Source organism: Saccopteryx bilineata, chromosome 2 (assembly GCF_036850765.1).
Source record: "Saccopteryx bilineata isolate mSacBil1 chromosome 2, mSacBil1_pri_phased_curated, whole genome shotgun sequence".
Lineage (NCBI taxonomy): Eukaryota > Metazoa > Chordata > Mammalia > Chiroptera > Emballonuridae > Saccopteryx > Saccopteryx bilineata.
In genome coordinates this window covers 189,734,471-189,746,642 of record NC_089491.1, presented here as the reverse complement: position 1 = coordinate 189,746,642, position 12,172 = coordinate 189,734,471, and the positions used below count along the sequence as shown (strand labels likewise).

Below are 12,172 nucleotides of genomic sequence, written 5' to 3'. Positions count from 1 at the left end.
TAAGAGAGAGAAAGCATGGAAGAGAGAAGGGGGAGGGGTGGAGAAGCAAATGGTCACTTCTCCTATGTACCCTGACTAGGAATCGAACCCAGGACTTCCACATTCTGGGCCAATGCTCTACCACTGAGCCAACCAGCCAGGGCCTTGACCTTGACTTTTAACCAGTCTTGCTCCTGAGAGTGAAGGACTTCCATTCTAGCACCTTCACCTCATGCTCCCCAAACAGGAAGTACAGACCTGGCTAAACTTAGCTCTACCTGTGCTCTTTACCACCCCTCTCAGTATGTCTGTTTTCTCACCTCTATGGAGGCTGGATTGCTGTGAGGATGGAGAGGGGGTGTGCAGATCAACCTCACAAAAGGAAGTACTTAGCCAGGGCACTTCTGTGGCATGGATTCACATGCACCACACCCAAGCTATGTGCCTTCCAGTCACTGACAAGGAAGAAGAGGGCCTAGCAAGTCCTATCAGTGTTAGCTAGGAACTCTAATTTACAATGGCACAAACCCAGAGACCTGGAGTATTGCTCTCTGGCCCTAAGGGCAGTGGGACCTGTGTGAATGCACCTACCTATAGTTTTGTCTGCAACAGGAGATAAAGCATTCAGAGCATATAGTGGGAACCTGTGCAATTGCTAGACCTGTGCACAACTGAGAGGAAACAAGAAGCCAGGAAACACAGCAGGTGGTGATTCTGCCAACTGCACAGTTGACTCCGTGGTTCAGAACATTTGGACTCTTCCTTACAGATTGCATAGCATTATGACATTTGTGTAAATACAGTCCCACTAGCTATATGTGACCATTTAAATTCAATTTTTAATTTATTAAAATTAAATAGGCCCTGGCCAGCTTGCTCAGTGGTAAAGTGTCAACCTGGTGTGTGTAAGTCCTGGGCTCAATTCCCAGTCAGGACACACAGGGGCGGCTTCTCCCCCTTTCCCCTTCTCTCTCTCTCTTTCTCTCTTCCCCTTCCACAGCTTAGCTTGATTGATTCAAGCACATCAGCCCAGGCACTGAGAATGGCTCCATTAAGCCTCTGCCTCAGATGTTGATAATAACTCAGTTGTGACCATGGCCCCAGATAGGCAGCATTGGTCCCAGACGGGGTTCCCCAGGTGGATCCCAGTTGGGTCACAGCAGGAGTCTGTCTCTGTATCTCCCCTCCTCTCACTTAAAAAAAAAAAAAGAAAGAAAATTAAATAATATTAAAACTTTGGTTCCTCAGTCACACTAGTCACATTTCAAGTGTTCCACAGCTGCACGTGATTAGTGGTTATCATATTGGTAAGAGCAGACGAGCAAACACAGGCATTTTCATTGTCTCGAAGATGATCTTACAGTCCATGAGATATGTATTTTTGTCCCTTTCTTACAAATGCAGAAATTAAGACTCAGAGTGATTAAGTGACCTGCCAGAGGTGCTAATATCAGGTCCAGAATGAGATCCCAGGTCTTCTGATTCCAAGATCAAAATGGTTTCCGTTTCTTTTATCTGTCATCTGTCACTGAAAAAATCAAGTGCCTGAATAGAGGGTGTCCTGAGTGGTAACTCTGATAGTCCGAGGGTCATGTCAGAGTCTCAGTACGTTATATTGAGGGATGAAGTGAATTCAATCAATTCAACTATATGTTGAGGGAACCATGTGCACTGCATCTGGCACAGCTGGGAAAAGGCTCGTGGGTTCTGGGCAATGTCAGGTCTATTATGAAGGCCTAGTAGCAAGCTGCACTTACTTCTTATACTCACTGTAAACGATATTGTGTAATTGGTTGCTTCACTCTGAATAAAAAGTAGGTATTCTCCAGCTTGGGTTTCTGTCATTTTCAAAATGAACATGGAAACAACCCCTCTGAAAAACAAGAAAGAGAACTGGTTGTTCTGAAAAACGTGTGAAACTAAAAACATAAAATTTCATATTGAGTCAGAAGGCGGCTCGGTGCGTCCCATAGTCCATCTCCTATGGCAAGGATGGCTGCCCTGTGGGGAACACAGCTTCTGTTGTGTGCCCAACGCTCAGCCTGGGCCTCATTGCTCTGACCTTAACTCTGAACCTCTTGCCCTTGAGAGTGAAGGACTTTCACTCCAGCACCTTCACCTCATGCTTCCCAAGCCCTTTGGAGGAAAATCTTCCTTTCAAAAACACACAGGTATAGTGGGTGTGCTCCCATCCAGCAAGGGAGAGCCATTCCCTTCAACAACAAAGCACCCTCCCCAGCCACACTGGCCCTGTCACCTGGCCACCAGCCTCAGTTCCCATTTCCTGAACCAGATCACTGTACAAGCAACACACACTGAGGTAGGGAACAGTCTGCTTGTCTGGGTGAGAGAATTCAAGCAAAATCTGGCACAAGGTATTTTCTCATGACATAATAATGACACTGACATAACACATAGACATAAGGAGGAGCATGTCTCAATGTATGTATTTTTAACTTTTCAGATATTCATGTAAAGAAAAATTTGGCTGGGGGCATTCACTTCAAAGGAACAGCTTTGGGGTAGGTTTGGCAATACTCATTCTCATTATATTAAAATATTCTCCAGCAGCTTGTTCAGTAATGTTGAATTTAAATGTATACTTTTTTACTTTTAGTCCCTTATTACTCAAAGTGTGGTCTTTCCCCAACAGGGTTTGCATCAGCTTGGAGTTGATGGTAATACAGAACCTCAGGCCACACCCAGACCTACTGAACCAGAATCCACATTCTCAAAGACCCCCAGGGAGTCCACATGCACACTGCTTTGAAGAAGTCCTGCTTCAGAGCTGCCACAGCAGGCTTGAGTAGCTGTGCTTGCACTCACACAGACAGCACGTTCCTGGGTTACACAGACATTTGATTTGTTTCTGCTGATATTTCGATGATGGGCCTTCTTTCCTGAATCATTCCTTCTCCTTGTAAGATTTGTGAAAAAGTGGCTAAAAATATTTTGGTACTAAGTTAAGCAATCTACACAAGACCTATCTATGACTTTGGCTAACAAATGGGACTGCCTATTCTAAAGTGAAAAAGGCCACCTCTCATGAAGTGAAAAGATCCTGACTTTTTTTACTTTGCTTCTTGGCCTCAATCCAGTAAGAACTGTTGCAGCATCCAGTTTTAATAAGATGACCAGAACATTTCCTGAAGCCAAAATTTGTAATACAAGAGTATTTTGGTTTAACCCAAAGATAAAGGTAACTGAAAAACAGAAGTGAATAAAACAGTCTCAAAAGAGGAAAAGAAAATGAATGTGTTCCAAGATTTAGAACCAAACTTTAGAATTATAGCCATTGTCCTTAAAATCACTTAAGAGTTTGCTTGAATTTAAGTAAACAAATAGAAATACATGGAACAAATCTGTCACAGAGATGTTCCCTTAGACCCCAGTCAAACGGCCTGATACCTTCATTAAGTCATTTGGGTGCCATTTACTGTCTTTCTGTTCTGGAAAAATAATACCTTTTTGACAGCTGTTGGGCACCAAAAAGAACACCTCCAAGAGTTAGAGACAAAAGCAGTGTTAGAATACAGGGGTCCTCAGGTAACAACACAGTTTCGTTCCCACGACAGTGATGTAACCCAAATTTTGGTGTAAGTGGAAACACACCCTAGCTTAAGTCACTTACCTATCCTAACAGAGTCATAACATCATAATCTAGAACAAAAAAACACAACTAAGCCACAGAAAAAGGAAAAGAACATAAATATACTATAGTGTACACTGTATTGTATATTCTTCCACTGCACACAACCAAACTAGTTCACCCACAAAGTCCGTAAGTACGATGCTAAGGCATATGCCAAAACATTCATTGTCACAATTTTTTTCAGTTTTTATGAGAGTGAGCATTGTAAACTCGAAACGTCATATGTCGAGACTGTCATAACCTGAGAACCATTGTATTAGGTTGGCATTTAAATGGTCTGTGCCCCTTGCTTCCCACCCCCATCTGATATCAGCAAGAGGGCAGTGATAGGTGAGAGCAATCAAACAGAGTTAGATACAGGCTTAGATCACAATTCACAAACATGGGCTAAGGTACTTTGCTGGATCATGAGACTAGCATTTCTCACACACAGATCAATATCTTACTAAAATATTTTGTGGCTGTTGCATTTTAATTCTGCTCATCATACTGTAAAATAAAATAGATAAAGCCAAATGTTTTTTTCCCCAAGCCTTTCCTAGAAAGAAGCTTCTTACTACTTTAACTAGTAAGCTTTTTGCTACTTTAGCTAGAATGTAATTAAAACTTTCTAACTTTTTATCTTTAAGACAATTAAGAAACAAAACACTTTGCCTGACCAGGCGGTGGGCACAGTGGATCGAGCGTCAGACTGGGACACAGAGGACCCAGGTTCAAAACCCTGAGGTCACCAGCTTGAGTACGGGCTCATCTGGTTTGAGCAAGGCTCATCAGCTTCAGCCCAAAGTTGCTGGCTTAAGCAAGGGGTCACTGGGTCTGCTGTACCCTCCCCCCCCCCCCGTCAAGGCACATATGAGAAAGCAATCAATGAACAACTAAGGTGCCACAACAAAAAATTGATGCTTCTCATCTCTCTCTCTTCCTGTCTGTCTGTCCCTATCTGTCCCTCTCTCAGTCTTTCCCTATCTCTGTCACAAAAAAAGAAACAAAACACCTTAAAAACTCAAATATTCTTTTCTCTATTTCTTTTATATTTTACCAGTTCTTCACTGCTTTCTTAGGCCGTAACTATACCTATATATCTATATATAATTTTTGAAATTAATACTTTTTTAGAGCAATGTTAGATTTATAGAAATATTGACCAGAAAATACAGAAAAATTCTACATATATCCTTGCCCTTCCCACAGTTTTTCCAATAATTAATACCTTGGTGGGTATGATATATTTGCTGAAATTGTTGAACCAATTACTATATTAACTAAAGTTCACGGTTTACTACTATTAGGTTCACCTTTTGTGTTGTACATCCGATGTGTTTTGACAAATATAAAATATCACATATCCATTCCCTAACTATACTTTTAGTTCATTATTTCACTGGAGATAAGAGTTACAGTAGATGTGTACAAAATTTGAAAATAAACTCTAAATGAAGCAAAAAGTATTTTTACGGCAAAAAAGAAATCCCTCCCCAAATCCTTATGGTTGCACATCCACCCTCCCCCCTTACCTGTTTTGTAAATCAAAGTGTGGCTGGCAATTCAGAGAGCTGTGTTTAAATACCCAGAGACAGGAAATGTTCCCTGGTGTGGGGAGCAGCACTTGCAGTGAGATGGATGCAGACATGTCCACTTCTACAGCAGCTGCTTGGTAGATGGCCTTCACACTCCCAGGCGGCACGGCACAGCCGAGGTCCTCTGGGGATTCAGATGCCTGTGCCATGAACAAAACAACGTGAATTTACTACAAGTGCATGCTTAATGCAGCCTCTTAGTTGGAACCTTTGCCAGATAAATACATGTTGACACTGTACACAATATCCATTGAGAACATACCACTGACTAAAAATCCCATTAATTACAACTGTTTTTTAAAAAAAAACAGCTAACTTGGCCCTGGGTGGTGGCTCAGTAGATAGGGTTGGTCCTGTATGCAGATGTTCTGGGTATGATTTCCTCCCTCTCCCTATTCTTTTTCTCTTCCCCTTCCACAGCCAGTGTCTCAATTGGTTTGAGTGTGGCCCCAGGTGCTAAGGATAGCTTGGTTGATCCAAATGCATCAGCCTCAGATGCTAAAAATAGCTCAGCACTGGGGCATCAGCCCCAGACAAAGTTGCTGGGATCTTGGTTTGGGCTCATACAGGAGTCTGCCTCACTATCTCTCCTCTTTTCACCTAAAAAATTTTAAAGAGATAGCTAACTTTAGATTGCAGTTTTAAAATGTTTAACAGACTGTTATGAGTTGAATTGTGTCCCCCCAAATTCATACTTTGAAGTCCTAACCCTCAGTATCTTTACATGAGATCTTATTTTGTGATAAAGTCTTTACAGAGTTAATCAAGTTGAAATAAGGCCATTAGGGTGAGCTCTAATCCAATATGACTGGTGTCCCTATAAAAAGAGAAGATTTGAGTGACATCAGAGAAATGGCGCTGTGAGGAGGGCTCCTTATACCTCTCCCTGAAACTTCAGCAAATTCAACAACTAGAGACAGAAAAACAATCTCAGGAGCATCTAAAATACACATACATCAAACAAAGGTATGATTGGGCGAAAACGTTGCTGAATATATAATCTACTCTGAAGTAAATAAGACGGAGAACGGAGTATTCTGCTTTCCTCACTGACCTGAGCAAGGGCTGCTTTCACTTGGAACTGAGAGGAAGGGAGGACTGGGGGCGTGGAAAAAGCTGGGTGAGGGCAGACACGTTCAGTGTCATTTTATGTTTAAAACACTTAACAAAATGGGTATAGAAGGAAAATATCTCAACATAATAAAGGCCATCTATATGATAAACCATTAGCTAACATATTAAATGACATAAAACTGAGGACTTATGCCCAAAAACAAGGAACAAGACAAGGCTTCCCACTCTCTCTACTCTTATTCAACTTAGTGCTGGAAGTTCTAGACAGAGCAATCAGACAAGAGAAAGAAATAAAAGGCATTCATATTGGGAAAGAAGAAGTAAAGGTTACACTTTTTACAGATGATATGATTCTGAACATAGAAAACCCCAAAGACTCCACAAAAAGATTACTAGAAACAATAAACCAATACAGTAAGGTCACAGGAAACAAAATTAATATACAAAAGTCCATTGCCGGGGAGGAAAAAGATGGCAGCGGAGTAGGCGGATGCACAGACGCCCAGCTCTCACCACCAAACTGGAATACAAATCAATTTAGGAAAAATCAGCATGAAAAACCAACTCTGAACTGCAAGAACAGCTCTCAAAAACCAAGTGTTGGGCAGATAGAATGTATTATGCTCACTTTGGTAAGGACGGCGCTGCCCACGGGGAGGCCGTTGCCCAGGTGATATTGATGTGTGTTGAGAATCCTTGTAGCCTGGGGCTTGGTTTTGGGATTGGGCCTTTCCCACCCTTTTTGATGTGGGGCGGTACAATCCAGTCATGCCTCAGAGAAGTGACTTTGTATTGGAGGCTTCCCTATTTTGTATATTGGATTAGAGGGTGTGAAGCTACAGTATAAGGTGGGGGCAGAACGGGAGCTTGGGTTCTTGGTTCCTGAGATTATCATTAGAAGAGAGATCAGAGGAGAGCAGAGAAAGGCCACATGGAGGAGGCCAGAAGAAGCAGCCAAGATGGCGGAGTGCTGAGTGAGATGCCAGTTTGTGTAGAGTTTGTATCTGGGATAAGGAAGGAGATGGGGAACAGAGGTGAATAAGTCTGGTGAGCTAGAAACCTTTGATTCTAGGAAACTCGGATAAGTCAGTGGCTTTGTGAGCACTGAATGTGAGTGGGTTTTGGAGCCCAGTGTGTATTTTTACTTGCCTGCCGGGTGCAAGCTAGAATTAAAGACTATGGCCCACCAGTTTGTGGCTCCGTTGTTTCTTTACCGACTGTCCGAATCCAATGTGAACCTTCATGGGCCAGGCGGCTGCTGTGATAGTGGCCGTGGCTTCTGGCTTTACACCAAGGAACAAAGAAGAAGCCACAACAAACCTGGTAGGGAGCGCCTGAATCTCCCCTGCTTATAGGAATGGGGGGGGGTGAGGCTGAGAGCCCAGAGGGGTTCTCACACAAGGGAAAAGAGCAGAAACTACTGCTCACAGCCACTTGCCTGGCGACCAGGGAGCGAGGTGTGTTGAAAAGACCTGCGTATCTCCCAAGTGGAAAGGAAAGAGAGAGGGACAGACTGTGAGGGGCTAAGGAATGAAGGAGACAAACTAAAAAAGCTGACTCATCCATGTTGGAGGCGGCCATAGCTGGGGGAGGGACTGAACCTTTCACAAAACAGAGCTGAACTGCTTTCAGATCAGAGATCTCCAGACATCTATCTAGCTCCAATCAGCACAACAAGACACAGCTGAAAACAAGAAGTGGGGAGGAGGGGCAGTAACTCAGGTCTCCATGGAGATCTGAGATACACCTCCCCCTACTGAAGCTGAGAAAACACCCTGCCCCCAGGGAGATTGGTTGGCTAAGGAGGCTTTCAGAGTCTCAGGTTACACCCATCACATTCCTGGATACAGTTTCAAGGAAGCCCCCTGCTGAGATCAGTAAACAAGACTATCACCTGTTAAGAAAACAAACAAATCAAGACTTCAAAGCTGCCCAAATCCGAAAGCGGATTACAGATAACAGCTGATACCAACCCAAGAAGATCTAGAAATAACACAACTGAAAACTGGAGGCAGACAACACCAAACCTAGACTCAACCAACTCTACAAATAAAACACCCAAAAACACAATGAGAAGACAAAGAAGTGCAATCCAAATGAAACCAGAAGAGTCACCTTCAGGAGATGAACTGAGTGATATGGAAATAATCAACCTTCCAGATGCGGAGTTCAAAATAATGATTGTAAGGATGCTTAGGGATCTTAGAACAACAATGGATGGTCATTATGAACACCTAAATCAAGAAATAGCAAGTATAAAAAAGAATCAGTCCGAGATGACAAATACAATATCAGAAATAAAGACCACAATGGAAGGAATTAAAAACAGGATAGATAGAGCTGAGGATCGAATCAGCGAGTTGGAGGACAACTGGAACAAAGGCATGAAAGCAGAGAAGAAAAGAGACTCAAAAAGTCAGAGGAAACTCTTAGAGAGCTCTGTGACAACAAGAAGAGAAATAACATCCGCATCATAGGGGCTCCTGAAGAAGAAGAAAAAGAACAAGGGATAGAGACTTTGTTCAATCATATCATAGCTGAAAACTTCCCTAAATTAAGGCAAGAGAAACTCTCGCAATTCCAAGACGCACAGAGGACTCCATTAAAGAGAAACCCAAAGAAACCTACACCAAGACACATCATAATTAAAATACCAAAGCTAAGTGATAAAGAGAAAATATTAAAAGCTGGAAGAGAAAAAAAAAGTTATCACCTACAAAGGAGCCCCCATAAGGATGACATCTGACTTCTCAACAGAAACACTCGAGGCCAGAAGGGAATGGCTAGAAATATTGTAAAGTAATGCAGAACAAGAACCTACAACCAAGACTACTTTATCCAGCAAGGCTATCGTTTAAAATCGAAGGAGAAATAAAAAGCTTCCCAGACAAAAAACAACTCAAGGAATTCATTACAACCAAACCAATGCTGCAGGAAATGTAAAGGGGCCTGTTGTAAACAGATCAAAGTGGGAAAAGAATATAGCAAAAAAGGAATACACCTTTAAAGAAGAAAATGGCAATAAACAACTACATATCAATAATAACCTTAAATGTAAATGGATTAAATGATCTAATCAAAAGACATAGGGTAGCTGCGTGGATAAGAAAACAGGACCCATACATATGCTGTCTACAAGAGACACACCTTAGAACAAAAGATATATATAGATTGAAGGTAAAAGGATGGAAAAAAACATTTCATGCAAATGGAAATGAAAAAAAAGCTAAGGTAGCAATATTTATATCAGACAAACTGGACTTTAAAACAAAGGATATAGTAAGAGATAAAGAAGGCCACTACATAATGATAAAGGGAGTAATCCAACAGGAAGATATATCTATTATAAATATCTATGCGCCTAAAGCCCTGGCCGGTTGGCTCAGTGGTAGAGTGTCGGCCTAGCGTGCGGAGGACCCGGGTTCGATTCCTGGCCAGGGCACACAGGAGAAGCGCCCATTTGCTTCTCCACCCCTCCGCCACGCCTTCCTCTCTGTCTCTCTCTTCCCCTCCCGCAGCCAAGGCTCCATTGGAGCAAAGATGACCCGGGCGCTGGGGATGGCTCCTTGGCCTCTGCCTCAGGCGCTAGAGTGGCTCTGGTCGCAACATGGTGACGCCCAGGATGGGCAGAGCATCGCCCCCTGGTGGGCAGAGCATCGCCCATGGTGGGCATGCCGGGTGGATCCCGGTTGGGCACATGCGGGAGTCTGTCTGACTGTCTCTCCCTGTTTCCAGCTTCAGAAAAAATGCAAAAAAAAATATATATATATATCTATGCACCTAATATAGGAGCACCCAAATATATAAAGCAGACTTTGATGGATTTAAAGGGCGAGATCAACAGCAATACTATAATAGTAGGGGATTTCAATACCCCACTAACATCACTAGATAAATCCTCAAGGAAGAAAATTAACAAAGAAACACCAGACTTATTGGAAACACTAGATCAACTCTATTTAATAGACATTTTCAGAACCTTTCACCCTAAAGAAGCAGAATATACATCATTTTCAAGTGCTCATGGTACATTCTCTAGGATAGACCACATGTTAGGGCACAAAAGTGCTCTCAACAAATTTAAGAAGACTGAAATAATATCAAGCACTTTCTCCGATCACAACGGCATGAAACTAGAAATGAACCACAACAGAAAAGCTCAAAAATTCTCAAACACATGGAAACTAAATAGCAGGTTGTTAAATAATAAATGGATTAAGAATGAGATCAAAGAAGAAATTAAAAAATTCCTAGAAACGAATGACAATGAGCATACATCAACTCAAAATTTATGGGACACAGCGAAAGCAGTCCTGAGAGGGAAGTTCATAGCACTACAGGTACTACTTTAAGAAGCTAGAAAAAGCTCAGATAAACAACTTAACCCTGCATCTAAAATAATTAGAAAAAGAACAGCAAGTAAAGCCCAAATGTAGTAGAAGGAAGGAAATAATAAAGGTCAGAGCAAAAATAAATGACATAGAGGCTAAAGAAACAATACAGAGGATCAATGAAACTAGGAGCTGGTTCTTTGAAAAGGTAAACAAGATTGATGAAACTTTAACTAGACTCACCAAGAAAAAGAGAGAGAGGACTCAAATAAATAAAATTAGAAATGAGAGAGGAGAAATAACAACTGACACAACAGAAATACAAAATATTGTAAGAAAATACTATGAAGAACTGTACCCCCAAAAACTAGACAACCTAGATGAAATGGACAAATTCCTTGAAACATACAATCTTCCAAAAATCAATCTGGAAGAATCAGAAAACCTAAACAGACCGATTACACCAAATGAGATCGAAACAGTTATCAAAAAACGCCCAACAAAGAAAAGTCCAGGGCCTGATGGCTTCACAAGTGAATTCTACCAAATATTCAAAGAAGAACTAACTCCTATCCTCCTCAAACTATTTCAAAAAATTCAAGAGGAAGGAAGACTTCCAAGCTCCTTTTATAAGGCGAGCATAATTCTGATTCCAAAACCAGGCAAAGACAACACAAAGAAAGAAAATTATAGTCCAATATCTCTGATGAATATAGATGCTAAAATCCTGAACAAAATATTAAACCAGATCCAACAATATATGGAAAAAATCATACACCATGATCAAGTGGAATTTATTCTGTGGAGGCAAGGCTGGTACAATATCCGTAAATCAATCAATGTGATTCATCACATAAACAAAAAGAAGGAGAAAAACCATATGATAATTTCAATAGATGCAGAAAAAGCATTTGATAAAATCCAGCACCTATTCATGATCAAAACTCTCAGCAAAGTGGGAATACAGGGAACATACCTCAACATGATAAAAGCCATCTATGAGAACATCCAACATCATACTCAATGGGCAAAAATTAAAAGCAATCCCCTTAAGATCAAAAACAAGACAGGGGTGCCCCCTTTCACCACTCTTATTTAACATAGTCCTGGGAGTCCTAGCCACAGCAATCAGACAAGAAAAAGAAATAAAAGGCATCCAAATTGGAAAAGAAGAAGTAAAACTATCATTATTAGCAGATGATATGATATTGTATATAGAAAACCCTAAAGTCTCAGTCAAAAAAACTACTGGACCTGATAATTGAATTCAGCAAAGTGGCAGGATATAAAATCAATACTCAGAAATCAGAGGCATTTTTATACACCAACAATGAACAGTCAGAAAGAGAAATTAAGGAAACAATCCCCTTCACAATTACAACCAAAAAAATAAAGTACCTAGGAGTAAACTTAACCAAGGAGACTAAAGACTTGTACTCAAAAAATTACAAAGCATTGATAAAAGAAATCAAGGAAGATACAAACAAGTGGAAGCATATACCGTGCTCATGGTTAGGAAGAATAAACATCATTAAAATGTCTATATTACCCAAAGCAAT

General features: G+C 41.2%; 1 protein-coding gene across 1 annotated transcript in view; it reads right to left on the bottom strand.

Annotated features, from left to right (window-relative positions):
- FLT3 (fms related receptor tyrosine kinase 3) overlaps positions 1 to 12,172 on the bottom strand; it is a 103,142-nt gene that overhangs the window by 46,574 nt on the left and 44,396 nt on the right. Inside the window, exons 3-4 of the mRNA XM_066258958.1 lie at positions 5,146 to 5,348; positions 1,737 to 1,852 (exon numbers count right to left, since the gene is read on the bottom strand). Of these exons, the coding sequence (XP_066115055.1) occupies positions 1,737 to 1,852; positions 5,146 to 5,348 (319 nt within the window). The remainder of the gene's footprint in view (positions 1 to 1,736; positions 1,853 to 5,145; positions 5,349 to 12,172) is intronic.